This window comes from Simochromis diagramma, unplaced genomic scaffold (assembly GCF_900408965.1).
Source record: "Simochromis diagramma unplaced genomic scaffold, fSimDia1.1 OVJJ01000596.1, whole genome shotgun sequence".
Lineage (NCBI taxonomy): Eukaryota > Metazoa > Chordata > Actinopteri > Cichliformes > Cichlidae > Simochromis > Simochromis diagramma.
The window spans coordinates 12,157,319-12,175,504 of NW_024387245.1; the positions used below are offsets into that span (position 1 = coordinate 12,157,319).

The 18,186-nt window shown below is 41.5% G+C and overlaps 1 protein-coding gene across 1 annotated transcript in view; it reads right to left on the minus strand.

The window, feature by feature from the left end:
* The window catches only part of lrrc75bb (leucine rich repeat containing 75Bb), a 38,631-nt gene extending 27,337 nt beyond the window's left edge, over nucleotides 1-11,294 (minus strand). Inside the window, exons 1-2 of the mRNA XM_040000535.1 lie at nucleotides 11,221-11,294; nucleotides 10,805-11,113 (exon numbers count right to left, since the gene is read on the minus strand). Of these exons, the coding sequence (XP_039856469.1) occupies nucleotides 10,805-11,092 (288 nt within the window). The 5' untranslated portion in view covers nucleotides 11,093-11,113; nucleotides 11,221-11,294. The remainder of the gene's footprint in view (nucleotides 1-10,804; nucleotides 11,114-11,220) is intronic.
* Between the last annotated feature and the right edge of the window lie 6,892 nt (nucleotides 11,295-18,186).

Consider the following 18,186-nt stretch of genomic DNA (forward strand, 5'->3'; position numbering starts at 1 on the left):
AATGATCCTGGTGTTTTCCTCTTAGGCCTATCCTTTAGAGAGTTGCATCTAGCAGTAGCTAGCAGTCGTAGCTCAAGAATTGGGAGTTCGCTTTGTAATCGGAAGATTGCCGGTTCGAGCCCCGGCTTGGACAGTCTCGGTCGTTGTGTCCTTGGGCAAGACACTTCACCCGTTGCCTACTGGTGGTGGTCAGAGGGCCCGGTGGCGCCAGTGTCCGGCAGCCTCGCCTCTGTCAGTGCACCCCAGGGTGGCTGTGGCTACAATGTAGCTTACCATCACCAGTGTGTGAATGGGTGGATGACTGGATGTGTAAAGGGCTTTGGGGTCCTTAGGGACTAGTAAAGCTCTATACAAATACAGGCCGTTTACCATTTACACTACAGACTTCTGGAGAAGCTTCTTTTAATTGCCAAAAAGTGTATTTTACACAACTGGATCAAAGCTTCTTTGCCAAGTGTTACCATTTGGTACCAGGAAATCTAATACTCTCCACATGAAAGACTACAAAACAGAAATGACTCATTATTTTTTAGGGTCTGGTCACTCTTTCAAGACTTTCTACCTTCTGGCCTGAAAACCCCAAAAAGTCAAACACTTATCCAGTGTCACAAAATGTATTTCTGTCCACGGTTTCATTACTTCTTTGCCAACATCTTGTGTTAATGATGGAAGAATCTGACCACTCATGCTCCCTGAACCACTCTTGCACATTTTGAGCTCAGTGAATCTTGGAATATGACTCTGCCATCAGGGGAGAAAATATCACCTGATGGACAAACCTGGTCATTCAGTATGTTTAGGTAGTCAGCCAAACTCAGTTTTGGGCACATAATGTTGCTGAAGCTAAACCTTCAATCTAGACACTGGCAAGCAGATCGTTATTGGTTAGTGCCTCTGCTGATTGGGCTTTTTTCAATCCATCCTGCAGATGCTCATTTGGACTGAGCGCTAGACAGTTTGCAGGGTAGATCAGTGCCTCATTGTCATGTTGCTCAAGCTGTTCGTGAGCAGATTTTGTGGAGTGGTGCTACGGGTGGGGAGCACCATTGTCATATTATAGCAACACAGTGGTGGAGAAAATGAAACTTCTGTTGCCTTGTATCTGCTTTGCAAATGTTAAAAAAGCTTGATCTACAGAGACGTGCACACAAGCATAAAGCATCACAATCTTTTACTAACTGAAGTTGATCTACTCAGACATATTAAGAGATTACTGGCATTTTTATAGCATGAAAAGAATAGAAAAACATGTTCCTCTGGCCCATCCTCTTACAGTTTACAGTGATGGCAGATTTACATAAGGACACAACAAGAGATTATGGACCTTAAAAATTTGTTCAGCTTTGTAAACATATAACAATGTACAATTGTCCTCATTCAGGCTTTCAGTACAGCCCACCGGGATCCACAGTGCAACCGTTTTTTGTTTGCAGAGACAAACCTGTCAGACTGCTAACTTTAACTGTTTCTGCCTGCACAAGTGCATGCGAGAGTCTTCACTCCCCCCAGGCATCTGAGAAATGAAGATCTAGTAGTAATGCCACCACATCCGACAACATTGTGCGTGATGTAGCAATTTCTGCCAGAGTTTCATGTGGGTTTTTACTCAATCATGTGGGTTTTGTAAAGCGCTTTGGGTGCCTTGAAAAGCGCTATATAAATCCAATCCATTATTATTATTAATCAAAACACGCACAGGTAAACTCCAGGGTTCAGCTAACATGTGAGAGGACTATAGCTATACTTGTGCAACCTGCAAGAACACAAGTTCATGTTGCCTGTGGTTCTCAGGCCAGGGTTATTTCATTAAACAAAGTTAAAGCTACAGACACCGAAAAAGAACTTTTGCAACATGGATAAAACTTGTAGCATGTTCAGTCACAACTAAGAGGATGGTTTTTGTTGCTGGTTTGAGATGTTTCCCTGAAACTGTAGGAAATGGTGTGAGGCTGTGAACTGCATCTCCTCTCAACTGTTTGATGCATCAGACGTCACATGTATAATAACCCCCCCCCCCCCCCCCCCCCCAAAAATGCTGTGAAGACAACAGATCCTCTGTCACAGGTGCACCACTAAAGGGCTGAATGCAGGGATGCTAAAATGAGCAATCAGTGTGATATTTGGAGCTGGACACTTACATTAACCAGTTGAAATGGGAAAAAATGTAAGACCTCTAATCCATTTGAGGATAATGCTTTTTGATTCAATCTAACGTCGCTTTTCTTTGATCTTCATAGTTCATAACTAGAAGACTGTGTGATGTGCAGAAGATTTTAATAAAACCATAAAACAGGTCACATCCCCAGTGGGGTGGCTGATGATATTTTTTGATCGGGCTTTATTTTCGTTTGCGGCGACAATGTAAATAGAGTATATTGAAGCTGCGTCTTGAGGTACTGACGTGTCATTAACAGCCAGTGTTTGAGATGTAATGTTTTCAGACGCGCTGAATAACCCCAGCAGCACGCAGTGTCAGCCACCTTTTCAATGAAGACGCCGACACGTAAACACACAACAAGCCATATTAAAAAAAGAAATAACAAACGGCGGAGAAGACATGAACGAAGCGGAGGAGACCAAATAATCCGAAGATTAAAGGCTGGCAGCAAAAGGAAAGGAAGTCAAAGGAAATCTGGTCTTTAAAGGCATAAAGCATCAACGTCTTTTCCTAGTTCAAGACAAATTAAAGAGTTTCCCTACTCAGATATATCAACAGACTACAGACCCTTTTTTTTAAATACGAAAAGAATATAAAATCGTGTTTCACTGGCCGGTCTTCCTCTAACAGTTTACTGTGATGGCAGTTTTATGTAAGCATGCAACAAGAGGCCGTGGAGCTTAAAAATAAATACTGTCAGCTCTATATGAACTGAAAAGCTTTTCAAACTGCAGGCTGGAGGTTGAAACTGTGTAAGACATGCTCTATATGTGCTGACAGCCATAACACTGCGGGGCACAGTGGAAGCAAAGAGGAAAACTCCCATCAGCATTTTCTCCTCCTCCAGCTTTTGTGTTGATTTATTACAGCAGAGATCTGTGGGATTCCCTGACGCCGGGCTGTCCTCCAGACCAGCTCTCCTTTCAATAAACCTCATTAATTGGAGACAGAAGGTGCCACATGCGTCTAAAAGTGGAGGCATAGAGGATTTTGGAGATTATGATCATGATGCGTGTTAACCATAGTGCAGCTGCAGCATCAGATATGATTTTTTTTTCTTTGTGGAGCATTCACAGCTAAATCGAAAGACATTTCAACTACGCAAAAAAAGATCTGATCCCGTGGATTAATCCGACCGATTCCTAATTATAAAAGCATGAAATGTTTTGCTATTTCTCACTGAGACGATGCCTGTGCATACGCTTGTGTGCCTTCAGATCCCACGACAAATGTCCCCCGTGAAAGCTGCATATCTAATCTGGTGTGTGCTTTGTCACAAAAAAGTCTGAATCGAGCGATGAGCTCCGAACCGCAGAACATCATCCCACACATGCAGTTCATTAGAATCCAATTAAATATATTGCAGAGTGCAACAAATCCAGTCCCACCATTTTATGTAGGAAGAAACATGCCAGAGCTGTCAGGTGAAGGATGTTCCAACTCCGGTTATGCTAACCCTTTTTTTTTCTTCACTGACTGGACTAAATTCAAAATATCATGGCTGTAATATGAAAATGAAAGCTGTAAAGACTTAAACAACACTTTGGTAAGGGTAGGATGGAGTCTGTATGTTTGGTCACAGGTGTCAGGACACAGTAAGATGACTATTTCTGTATTTTATGATATTTTTGTTGTTGCTTTTTGCTGTCACATTGATACATGGGAACGCTAATATGAGTCACTACATATTGGTTTTGAAATAGACACTTGGCTTAATTCAGGCTAGCATCCAGTGCTAGCCTGGCTTTGCAAAAAGTCAAGTATTTCTGAAACTAGCTTGTTCCTTAGCCTGTGTATAGAAACCAAACTGTTTCTAGATACAAAGTGTGGCGGGGTGTAGTCTGCGGTGCCGCTGCAGGGGAGGCAGACGCACCTGCACGGCATCCGCAATCATGACTCGCCGGCTTAAAGTCTGTGCTCTCTGACTGTTGTTGCTGAAGAGCTGCAGCTGTTGTGTACATTTCAACAGCCGTGAATAAAGATGCTGAAAAGTATGCAAACGTGGACGGGTCTTCTGTGGTTCTGTTACACAAACAAAAAACTTCTTGCGCCCTGTTAGTCACCTGAAACTTCAGGAAGTTCTAACTTATTTGTAACATTTATAACACATGCTAATTAGCAAGCAAGCTTTAAAGACACTTGCTGGTATACTCTGTTTCTCTCAGACAGAGTTGAGCTAAGTCCTTCCCTCGGTGGCTGTATTATGAAGCAAATTCGACAAAGCCAGGCTTTCCCTGCATTAGCTTGGTGCTGCATTTCTAGCATTATAGCTGCACATTAGCACTCTGGAAGAAACATTAACCTCCTAAGACCTGAACTCTTTCTTGACATGCATTTTTAATTTCTCTTTGCTATTTTGGGCTGATTGGGACCTGATGAATGGAAAAACAAAGAATTACCTTTTTTTTTTTTTTTTACCAGATTTTTTCTGAGAAAAATGAGATCCACATATGAGGACATTCATTTTAAATTATCAAGCCCTTGTAGAGCAAAATTAAGTATGTTGGTCTATACAACACAAAATGTGATGTTCACATATGTGGAAGCCAGGTACTAGGACAGTGGTGAGATCTATCATACCCCCCCAGTCAAATAAACAAAATGTAGAGGGAGTTCAGCACCTAACCAAGTACAAGCCTGGAAATACCACGATGGCTGAGGGCAACGAGGCGCTTGCGGAGAAACTGAACCACGTCTTTGCACGCTTCACGGTGAAGGGACAAGAGGCAGCCGCAGCTCAAACATCGGACAACAGCAGCAGCCCAAGCCTCATGGTGCAGGTATATGAGGTGAGGTGCACACTGAGGGCAGTGAACCCCAGGAAGGCCGCCGGTCCAGACGGGGTGAGTGGGAGTGTCCTAAAAGAATGTGCAGACCAGCTGGCTGGGGTCTTCACTTTGATCTTCAACACGTCACTGTCCCAGTCCTGCATCCTGCCATGCCTAAAGTCGGTCACAATTGTCCCACTGCCAAAGTGTACCAACATTAGCAGCCTCAACAACTACCGACCAGTTGCTCTAACACCTGTTATACTGAAGTTTTTCGAGAAACTGGTCCGATGCCACATCATGTCCTGCCTGCCACTCACACTCGACACGCTCCAGGTTGCATACAGAGCTAACAGATCAACTGAAGACGCCATTGTCCAAAACGCCATCTCTCACCTGGAACAACAGGGGTGTTATGCCAGGCTGCTGCTTTTAATACGAAACTCCTGGACAGACTAATAGTTAAACTGCTCGATATCGGATTTCCTTCTACCACCTGCTGCTGGATCAGAGACTTCCTGTCAGACCGTGTACAGAGAGTTAGAGTGGGTCCCCTTCTTTCCTCAGCCCTCAGCCTTAACCCCGGCTCTCCACAAGTCTGTGTACTAAGTCCCCTACAGTGCACTCTGTACACACATGACTGTATCAGCACCCAGTCAACGCAGTTATTAAGTTCGCAGATGATACGATGGTGGAGCTCATCTCTGGGGGCGACGAGACAGCATACAGAGCTGAGGTTCAGAGGCTGTCGGATTGGTGTGTAGACAATAACTTGGACCTCAATATCACCAAGACAAAAGAACTGGTAGTCGACTTCAGAAGGAGGAAGTCCCTGCTGCAGCCCTTCAGCATCAACGGGAAGTGTGTAGAAAGGGTGTCCAGTTTCAGGTTAATGGGTATGCGCATAGACACAGACATCCAACGGGAGCTCAAACACTTCGACGGTTGTAAAGAAGGCCCAACAGCGTCTCCATTTTTGTGAGAATCCTCAGAAAAATGGACCTGAAGAGGGAGCTGCTGATCGTCTTCTACTGTTGCTCAAGTTAAAGTGTGCTGAGATACTGCATCTCTGTATAATTCTTCAGCACACAAAAAGGCACTTCAGAGGGTCATTAATATGGCCCAAAAAAATCATTGGACATCCTCTTCCCTCCCTGAAGGACCCGTACAGCACTCGCTGTCTCAAGAGGGCACGCAGCATCCTAAGGGATTCACACACCCAGGACACCGGGTGTTTAAGCTGCTGCCGTCTGGCAGGAGATTTAGGTTGCTGAGGTCACAAACAAACACACTCAAGGACAGCTTTTACAACAGTTACAGTAACAGTTAGATACTAATCAGTGCTAACAGCTGACCTGAATGGTTACCTCCCTTGACTTTTTTGGTGTGCAATAAAAATAATGTACAATAAGCATTCACTTATTCTTTTATTTATTAAGTCATTCATTTTTTTGCTCATACCTTTCTTGCACTTAAAAAAACACTTTAAAGTTACTGTGTTGTGTTATGTTTTGTTGTGTTGTGCTTGGTGCCGACGTGGCACCAATTTCGTTGTACTATTGTACTAGGTATGACTGTGTAATGACAATAAAGAGTTATATATCTTATCTATCTAATTTGGCTGACTGAAAATGATTGGCAATAAATAGCCTACACATGTAAATAATTGATTTTCTAATCAGAGCTCTGTTAGCTGCTAACTCATCAGCGTTAGGACCAGTCACACTGTAAAATCCATTCAAAGCAGCCCCCCGACGTGATTCAGTGTGAAGCTTTTATTTAGACTATTAAAACATTACCTCGCATGTACATAAGCAAGAATGCTGCCATTAAGAGGGTTGCATCTTGGCTGCAATCCAGCTATACTGTTATTACCATATTAACAAACTTAAGGCAAGTTGATTTTCTTTTATATTTTAATTCCAAGGAACCAGGCTGTTGTAATTTTTAAGTGGTCTTGAGGAATAGTTTTCCAAGCTTTCTCAGGGCATTTTAAACTTTAACAGTGGACACTGACTACGTTTTCACTCATTTTCAGTCCAGTCCTTTCACCTGACCAATTTCAGAGTTTTTTTTCCTGTTAAGCCACTGACCACCAACCTCTGACTTATTCAATCATTAAAAGGCTTTTAAGTCAACTGAATAACTGGTATTGTGTCTACGCATAACAGACAACTTAGCAAAGAGCCAAATTTTCTTACCAGCAGCAAAACACACCATGTCTCCACTTCTTTACTTGGATATCCAAAAATTGCCAAAGATAACACAGTTAGCAGGCATAAAATAGCTTTTTTAGACCAACGAGGTGATTCCCAAAGAGCCAAAAACTTGACGTAGCGTGTCTTAAAAAAGGAAACCGGACAAGTGGTGAACAAAAGAAGAAGTGGCAGGTCTAAAAAAAAACTGAAAGTCATCTAATTAAGAAATAGGAAAAATCCTGTAGAGATCAGACACAGGACCCGAGAGATGCATCTGACCCTTCAGCTGATCCATCTACTGCTCACTGAACCCGCATCAAAACGGTTTTAGTGGAAGGCTGGCTGTCAACAAGCCATTCTTAAAGAACGGGATGAAAATTACAAAAACTGGACTAAAAATTGGTGGCAAGATGTTTTATGAAACGATGAATCCAAATGTTAAATTTCTGGTTTAAATCATCGTCAGTTTACATTGAGGTACAACAGTGATGTGTCTACAGCCATCTGTGCAACACAGCGGAGGCTCTGTCATGTTTTGGGGCTGGATTTCAACCACTGGTGTCAGAGATCTTGTCAAAATTGATCAATTTTGAATGTAGAAAACTAGAGTCAGATTTTGACTCTTCATGCAATACCACTGGGAAAGCATCCGGTGCATTTATCAGCAGTGATCTGAAGCACACTGCCAATGAAGAACAAACAGCAGAACGTTATCAGTCATAGATTGGCCTCCCCGAGCCTGATTATTACTGAAGCAGTGTGGGATCATCTTGACAGAGAGCGAAACAAAAGTCAGCCAACATCCAAATAAGAGCTTTGAATATCCTTCAAGAAGCCTGGAGAACTATTCCTGAAGACAACTTAAACAAATGACAAGAAAACTTGTCTAAGAGAGTTTAGGCTGTGTTGAAAAATTAAAGGTGGTCATACCAAATATCGACTTTCAAGCTTGTTAGAATTGTACAAATTATGCTTTTGCTTTATATGTCGTATTTCCATGTATTTTTTTTATATCCATTTCTAGTCCACTGTTATTTAGGATGTTTTTCCAGTTAATAAAATAAGTGTGCTTCTGACAACTAATCTTAATCTTTAAAAAGGTCACATACAATAATGTGGAGCAGTTTAATTACTGTTTTCTCCATAGCTACATATTGGTAATTAATATCAGTATTTGCTGATTCTTTGTTTGCTAATAAATATCTAGAAGATCCCAAACTAATTAACTTAATGGCCCAGAAGGCAGATCTACCACAGAGATATCATGTGGGGGCCGATGTTATTCGTTCCTCTTTGAAACGACTTCCTCGATGTGAAAGACACTTGTTCCAGCATCCATCACTTCGAGGTGATTATCTCCAAAACCATCCGTCCCTGAGAGGAAAAGCTGCTTTACTGCTAGAGAACAACAACAGGAGATCAACTGGCAGTTTTTTTTCCCTCCAGTCTTGAAGTATTATTAGTCAGACACTTGGCTTCAGCCCCAACAACGTAGCAGTGCTCTGGCTTCACCTCACTGAGTGATGGAGAGAGTATTCGTGCTTCGTGAGCAGTTTAAATGCCGAGCTATGGAGAAAGCAGCCCCTGCACACGACCAACAAATCTACATGTTGATCTTTAAAATCCTTTAAAAAAATAAAAAGAAATGACTGACTGTAGGTCTGCTTTAATAAACATAGACACTTTGAAGTCTTAAAGGAATATGTATGAGTCACTTCCCTCCTGCTTCATGCAAATAGTGTATGAAGCTTAACAATTCATCCTATTTTGTGCTCTGCTATTGGTTTTAGCAGAAGGATACCCATAAATCTGTCTTTAATTCAGACTTTTGAGAGCTTCCCATCGGCATTGTTTCCTGCTTTAATCTGCACACATCTGTATAATTTATTCTACAGCACCCTACAGATAGGCAGGGACTTTTCATGACAGGAGGCCCTCTTGATCAAAACTGCTTTTGTCTGAACTTCAGAACTGTTCCCTTTGATCACAGCTAACAGAAGGCAGCAGGAAGCTCAGGCTTCAAGCTTGAAAAATATTTATTTTTTCTTATTTCTCTAGTTTGTATAAATCTAGAGCAAGGATTAACCCAGAGATGGCAACACACAGCAACGTGTAACAGATGAGAGAAGAAAGCCTTCCCTTACCCTAGACCTGTATATTATTTCAGAGCTATGAAGCTCGGGAAAGAAAGGTGTTTCGATCGGGGACTAATTAGAGCTATTTTTAACAATGGTGTATTATAACCTCCAAGACTTTTAGATAAACTGCTTCTTAAGCCTTCTTAACAATGAAAACAGTGAACAGACATGCCATTCATTTACATTATATACAGGCTTTGTATACTCTATAAACTTGACTGGTAAACAGAGTCACCCCAGGTTCTTAAGTCTGCCTACTCACACTTTCAGTGTTAATATAAAAGGCTGATAAAAATATTGAGCCTGAGTTTATCATCTCCATCTTCATCATCTGAATCTTAATATTTTACCAGCATCTGAATTTTTAATCTCACATTTCTAAGCTCATTCAAACCTATTTCGTTCAACCAAAAAACAATGCATAAATCAAACACAGATCATTTAGACCCACCCATAATTTAGAGCTTTTAGTACGCACTTAAATTTTCTCTCATCTCTCACATTTTATGTGCGTCCCTCAGTCCCGCTTAGCCCATCATCAGCTCATCCAGAATTGCAGCTGCTCACAAAAAACATGGCCACCACCCTTCTTATCCTGGCTTCCCTTTCACTGACATCCAGTGAAATTTGTGAATTCATTTCAAAGTGTTACTAATTTCATATAAAGCCTTTATAGCCTCGTATGGCCAGGCTCCAGTCATCTGAGCAGAGTCTTTATACTGACCCAAGCTCTAATTTGAAATCTTTTTGACTTTATTGTAAACTCTTTTGAGGTTGTAGTACATCAGCCCCCTCAGCTTATCAGGTAAACTGAATAAGTGGGTGTGTTTTAAATAACTACTGAGAACTAATTTCTGTGGTTTCATATGTTTCTCTAATCTTTCATCCAGTATTTTTGTGATACAACTCAAACCGAATGGATGCACAGAACTATGCCTTTATGAAAAAACACAATCAAAAGATTGTGTGTGCCTGTGTGTTTGCATGATGGGTTGTGTATACTTATCTTTAATGTGTTTTTTTGTAATTGTGAAGAGCTCTGCAGCAATGTGTTAAGAAATGCCGTACAACAACAACAAAATAAAATCATTATTCATAGTATAATAATGTTTGATTGGACCAGAATGTAACCAAAGAAACAGACTTTATGGAACTATTCAGCATGCCTTCATTTGAGGAGAAGTTGCACAGGATTTTAGAAATCAGAAACGCTGATGGCCAAAGGCTATTACTAGCTGGGGTGTGATCATTATGCTGAACTTCTGCTTTTAGTGAATGTTCTGTTAGACGTGACCAGGTTTTAGCAGACATGCAAAAACTGAACTACAGAATTTTACAAATGCACTTGTGGATGGTTCAAACATTAAGCACACAGTTTCACGCAAAATCAGCTTCCTAGCGATTTAAGAAGGCCAGTTGCTTAAAAACCACCCTCCATCCTTTAGTCACAAAGTTTCAGGTACACTAGGAATAAAGTAGTCCCCCCTCCCCCAAGCTTCCACAGTAAGCGCATGCATGATTAAAATAAGCTCGGTCTCTTGCCTTTCTCAGCACTTTCAGCACTTCGGCCGCTTGCTCCATCTTCTGCTCCCGGAGAAGCCTCTGGATTTCCCGGACCCAAGCCACCCGCCTGACATATGGGCTGTGGTTGGTTTTCCGCAGCATCCCTGGAAGCTTGTCGGACTTGAGCATCAGGGAGGTAAACAAGAAGTCTCCGCTCCTGCCGCCACTCCTCTCGCTCTCTCCAGGAATATCATTCCTCTGGCGTCTCCTTTTTGACAATTTGCTATCAAAATCGAGACTTCTCTGTCTGGTCAACTTAGAGCCCATCACTCCTGGGAGGATGTGTCACTGTTGGTGCGGAGAGCGAATTTTCAGCGTGCAGCCAAAACATCACACTTAACTTGAAATGTGAGGAGATGCATAAAATAGTGCCTCAAAGTTTGAAGGCCACTAACCAACCGCACAGCATCGCCACCGTAAATGTGCGGCTGGTTTCGCCGCCGTCTTCTCTCAGTCTGCATCTGTCCATGCACTGCCTAAGCACTCTGGCATCCCTCGCTTTACTCGGGGATGGTGTTTCTTCTCAGCCAATCAGATCGGTACTCGCTGCACAGCTTGAGAGTGCAGGAAAACACTCAGCTGAGTTTTCTTGCATAGCTATTAGAGTTGGCAAAAGCTGAACTACAATCTGAAACTGGGTGTGAATAAAGTGAATAAAAATAAAAGCATCCAGAAAATATGTTTAGTTTGAGTTTTTGTCAGTTTGGTGAAATTTGTTATCACAACATGATGCTTTGATGCGTCTGTTTATTGAGATTTGGGGCGTCTGTATGGGTCACCTGCCTTCAGTGGTATTTACACTCACTGGCCACTTTGTTAGGTACACATGTTCAACTTAAATATACAATCACGACCTGTTAATGTTCAAAGTGAGCATCAGAGTGGGCCAGAAATGTGACCTACGTGACTTGACTGAACGTGTCATGGCTGTTGGTGTCAGTCAGACTGTCATACTGGGATTTTCCCACTCAGTCATCAATAGGGTTTACAGAGAATGTTCTGAAAAACAATATATCCAGTGATCAGCCGTTTTGTGGGTGAAAATGCCTTGCTGATGTCAGAGGTCAGAGGAAAATTGTCACACTGCTTTGAGCTGATAGGAAAGCAACAGTAGGTCAAATACATACTCATTATGACAAAGGTACGCAGAAGTGCATCTCTAAATGCACACTGGATCTTGTAGCAGATGGGCTAAAACAGCAGAAGACCACACTGATCAGCACTTCTATAAGCTAAAAACAGTAAAATAAATGTCATAATCTGCACAGGTTCACCAAAATTGGACAACAGGAGATTGGAAAATGTTGCCTGGTCTGATGGGCATTGATTTCCACCGTGACATTACAATGGTAGGAATCAGACTTTGAAAAAAAAAAAGCATGGATCTATCTGGGCTAGTGCCAGCAGTTTAGGCTGCTGGTGGTGTAACAGTGTGAGGATATTTTCTTGGCATTTTTTTAGGCCCCTTAGCACCAACTGAGCATCGTTTAAATGCCACAGTCTGCCTGAGTATTGATGCTGACCATGTCTCTTTATGACCACAGTGTACCCATCTTCTGATGGGTGCTTTCAGCGGGGTGATGCACCACATCACAAATCTTGGATTATCTGAGATTGGTTTCTCAAATGTCCTCCACAGTCACACGATTTCAGTCCAATAGAGCACCTTTGGGATGTGTTGGAACAGGAGACTCACATCATGGACGTGGAGCTGATAAATCTGCAGCAACTGTGTAATGCTGTCATGTTAACAAGTTTAACAAACCTTGTAAGCCAAAGATGCTTGCATTTTTTTCAGTCCTGTTATCAAAACTCAAAAAACATGTTTAAAACATGGACGAATTCCACTGACTTTCCAAGAAAAGTCAAGAAAGTCAAATAACTGATATTTGTGACCAAAAATCCTTATGTACACACAGAAACTGTGTTTTTTAAAGATCCAAAGGTACATTTATCAGTTCAAGTTGACACAAACCTCAAGTTCATCGTATTTATTAAGCAACATAATTGCAGAAACAAAGCAAAGTAACAGGATTGAACATGTCCTGAGAATGTGTGCATGTCAGTGTGTGTGTGAGTGTGTGTGAAAACAAACTTATGTAACCTTTTCTAAGAGTCCCTCTCTAGTTTGGACCTCTTTTTCAATTTCCATATAGCAGGCTGTGACTGGCTTCAGTGGTGGGATGACCCCAGTTTTGTTCATGCACCTCAACATGTGTATCTGTGATGACACCTGGTTGGAGGTCACCACTACTTTACCACACACCATTCGCCAACAACTTCAGGACTTTGCCACAGAATATCTGTGGCTTTGGGTGCTATCTGTTAATGATTGAGTGTGAAATGCTTTGCATTAAAGCACTCACAGATCAGAATTTAGTGTGCACAGGCACCCGACATCCCTGCATGTCAGTTTTGCCTGGGCAATGGTCACTGCCTGATGTATCCTCATAGCGGATTGAATTGATGGCACATCTTTGGGCATCTCCTGAACTGCTTTCTCTACTGCATCATCATTGGCAAAAAACAACCTGATTACCATTTCTGTCTTTTGTAACGCAGCAAACAGTTCTGTAGCATCAGGAATGTCTGTCCCTTTGCTGACCAGACTGTCAGCCTTCCTCTTTAGGGCTCCTCCCACACCACCCAGTGCACCCTTTACAAGGATCGCCTCAAAGAAGTTCCATGTCCCAACAGCGAATCCTTGTTTGAACAGTTTATGGGCCGTCACTACAAAAATGGATCGTGGAGACCTTTGGATGTGCCCTCTGTCATGCACCGGTGACGAGTACTGCCAGATTGCTGGTGGGCCCTTAAATCTCGTTCCTTTAAGTTTAACTTTCCTTTAACGTTGTTTAACAACCCTCCACCTCAAAAGTATTTAGGTGCAGTTGTGAAAGTGGAACTGGAAAACCCACCTGTGAGGCTGAGTGAGGCTAGAGGTAATAAAAATCCTTTTTCACTGACGTGTAGTTTGAACAGCTGTGTTTGAATGTCAGGGAACAATGTCAGGGAACGTCAGCTCCTTAGATTACCATGACCTGGATGACTGAGAACCTACATACATGTTTTCTTTCCTTGTATGGAAACCTAGTATAACCCTTGTCAAGCATTTAATTTAGAGGGGTTGTCCCCCCTTCATCTTGCATTTAATTCTGCCTTGACACCATCATTATGGCCTATGGCAGCAGGTAACAGACACTTTCTCTAAACACAAGAGTAACAACAACACAGAAATTAGTTTATTAATCTAGACCTTTTTTCTAAAACTGAAGTGGGTAATGAGAAAGCTTATAATTTCTGACTTACTGTAGCATTATTTAGAGAGTCATACTAATCTTATACAGATCCTCGAAGAGAGACGCAAGTGGACTTTTAGAACGAAATTGAACTCTTTGTTTACTGTGGATCTCACCTTTCATCTGCCCTTGTGTCTCCAAACTGATGGAGAGCCTTTGGGATGCTGTGCTGCAGGATGTGTCGGCGCTCACAGGCGGAGGCCTACTCCAGGAGCAGCAGGTGTACGGAAAAAAATCTTTAATGATCTGCAGCTCCATCTCCTGGATTCCTCATTCTCTCTGTTCTGCTTGAGGGACACCACGGTCACCGTGTGGTTTATGAGACGTGGGCTAACATTTAAATTCAAGGAGAATCATTAGCGTGCTGCGAGAACACCTGTGGCTCACTTTGCTCACTGCTCTTTATGGTGGTGGAGTGAGGCATTCCTTTACCTTCCCAGCCACACTCATGCTTCTTAGCTGACGTGTCTCAGTGGTTCAACATACCTGCATGCAACATAGGAACTGATTTACCAACCTGTGTTGCACCACCACCACATAGATGGTTTGGGGTCAGGCTTTGCCATGAGCTCCTTATATGCTTTTGTATGCCAGACTGTCATAAAATGCTGTGTGAGGCAAGGCAGAAAAGGACCCAGATGTAAGACTCTCAGGCAGAACTAAACTCCACAATAATTTAAAAATACCCAAAAAAGAATGTGAAAAAAAAATCCCCAAACCTCCGACAAACTCAAAACTGACCATGACACAGACATAGCTGCCTTTACAAGATAAAAATTACACACTATATGAATGAAGACTCCATATCTAGTCTTCATCCTCACAGGGCTGGGTAATAACTAATAAAATGTTATCTAAGTTACACAATCAGAAAAAATGACATTTAGATTGACAAGAACTGCTTGATTAATCCCTGATTACGTGGTTAGATTCAGATTGATTCTGATTATGTTCCACTGTATATTGAAATTACTCCTTGAACTTTAATCATGCTAATAAAACCCATGCAGGCCACAGGTTGAACAATGCAAAGTTCATAACAGAAACTCCACAACCAGTCTGGTGGAACCTAACTAGAAAACTTGGAGTGCAATTTGTATTTTAGAGTAATCGGACTCACCCACAGTTCTGCAATAACATCTTTTATTAAAGACGCCATTAAACCAAACTTTAAAAAAAATCTGTCTGGCGGATGGCTGTCAGTTGGGTGGAGCCTGAGGAGAAATCTACAGCTTCATTGTTCTTGTGAAAAGGAAAGAACAATATCCCATCTCTTCTATGTTTTGTTGCATTATGAAGGCACCATTTTCCTGCTGTTCTCTTTCGTCTGACATGGAGCAATGCACCTAACTCTGAATATTTAGTACAGCCTGAGGGTTACAGCTATGAAAACATCAATGCTGTCTGTTGGTGATGTCACAGCAGGAGCAAAGTGATGGGGACAAATTAGTAAAGAAGAAGAAGACTATAATTGTTTTGTTTGGCAATTCAAAGGTCAAAGGTCTGTGTTCCTTAAATGCCTAAATTGGATTTTTGAGTGCTTTGATAGCTGCAGCTCCACAGATTCAAGATTCGTTATTCGTCACATGCATAGTGATACAAGTACAACACACAGTCAAATGTGTCCTGAACTGCTCCTTTGACTGTGCAAGACATTATATTAAAAAAAAGTACATTTAAATTAAAATTAAATCTGGAAATTTTAAATTTAAATCTGAAAAAAGTACAATGTGCGAACTTAATGTTAAAGTGCTTTGTGCCATATCAGCACAACAATGTATTGACAGAGCAATGAAAGCAGAGAAAACAAAGTGACCAGAGTAATGTAAACAGAGTATTTTAACAGGATAATTAAACAGAGTGACCAGAGTAATATAAATAGTAGTGAAGCAGTATGATCAGTGAATCAGTGTGTGATGTAATAATAAATCAGATATGATATGAAACATGACAGTAAAAGTTCTGGGACGTGACAAGAATATGATATAATGTCCTGTTTCCGTCACTTTGGGTGATGTTATGAGGGAAGTGGGAGTGGGAGCTCCTCTTGAGTCTCTCTGTTTTTGCCCTGATAGTGTGGAAACTTCTGCCTGATTGCAGAAGTCGAAACAGTTCGTCACTGGGATGGGACGAGACCTGCAGCAGCGTTCTGTCGCACGGATCACTCTCTGAAGAGCTTTTCAGTCTTGAACACAGCTATTCCCACACCAGGAGGTGATGTTCTGTGTGAGGATGCTCTCCACAGGGCCACATGGGACAAGGGATCCAGAAATTAAAACACACATAGGGAAAATACAGCTAAATGACCAGAGCCATCCTGCAAACCATCTCAATCTGGCCTCTGATATCCTTAAAAACAAACCCCAGCATTAGGATGGAATGAAACATTATTTTAGTTGAGGTGAACAACTCTACATAATAACAAAACCACCTACAGGGAGCAGGTCAGGCCTCTCACAGGTTATTGCTATCACAATCATTTGGATTTAAACACTACAAAAACCAAGGAAATGATTGTGGACTTCAAGAAGTAGAGCAGGTAGATAGTTTTAATTACCTTGGTGTTCACAATTAGGTTGACCTCATTTGAACCACAGATCTCCTGTCAGGTGGGGAAGGCCCAGCTGAGGCGTTTGCTTCCTGAGGAAGCTAAAACACGTTCACCTCCCTTGCTACCTGCTGAGCAGCTTCTATCATTCAACAGCAGAGAGCCTTTGGACCCTCTGCTGCGTGGTGTGGTTCGCCAGCTGCATAGCTGTTGAGGGCAAGTGGTGGTCAGCGCGACACCCTGACTCCAGTGGAAAGCCAGGTGTATAATAATGGATCACACCCACCCGGACATCACTGATTCTTTGCCCTGCTCTCTGGGGAAAGATTCAGATTAATCAAATTCAGCAGTTTAAACGAATCAGCCTCTTATCAGTAAAAAGCACATTCTGTTTGATTCTATTCTATAATAGGTTGGAGCTGCTACATCACTCATTTCCACCTGTGTGTGTTTTCTGTGATGAGCTACACTGAAAGCTTACACAGAATTTAACCCAGTGAAGCCTGAATCATTAAATAATTACCAGAAAATTCAATTAAAAAAGCAAAAAACAAAAAACTGGAGTGCTTATTTAAGAAATCCACACAAATATACTAAATAGACATCCGAAATATAAATACATATATAAAAAATATATCAATTTGCATATATGAGTTTGTCATTTTATCATAAATTAAAAATCCTATCTTTTTAGCTACATCTGGCAATCATGCAGTTTATTGCTCACATAAAAACTGCAAAAACCCATGTATGTGGGTAGATTTTCTAACAAAAAATCCTTGGTTTTTAAACAAGGACGTATTTGAATGTAAAATCCATAGTTTAGCATAATTCAACACCAGGTGCACCATATCTTAATTCAGTTATTAGAAGTGTCTTTGCTAAAGTAAAGATGTTCCTGGATTCATTCAAGTTTTGAGGTTCAAATCAGTCAAAAATAAGAATAGAATAGAATAGAATAGAATAATCCTTTAATTGTCCCACAAGGGGAAATTTGGTTGTAACAGCAGCCAAAAACACACATATACAAACAAACAGTACACAGGACACAGAACAGAAACATACACAATTTTTCTTACATAAGAAGGTAATCCATCGTGTCCCTGCTGCTTTCGGCCTGAATGCTTACTTAACTGACCTTCCTCAGTCAGCTTTGCACTCGTTCACATGGTTCTCCTGCAGTTTGTTCAGAGAGTTTGTTTCCTCGCCTCATGGCAGATCTTCTCCCTCGCAGCCGAGAAAGCTTTCACTTTTCCGATGAGGAGGCACTTTATTTAAAAACCTAAATATTAGGTTTTGTGTGAAGTCATAGAAAGAAAAAAAACTCAATGACATTCCTGCAGGCGCTGCGTTACTTAAGAGAAGGAAACAGGTCCTGTGTTAACTATAAAACGTTTGGCATTTATTTAAAGTGAACCATCAGCAAACTGAGGCTACTGCTGGTTAATCTTTTTCACAGATAAAGTATTACCACAGATAAAGAGCCTTTCATCTGGCGATTATTTCTTACTCTC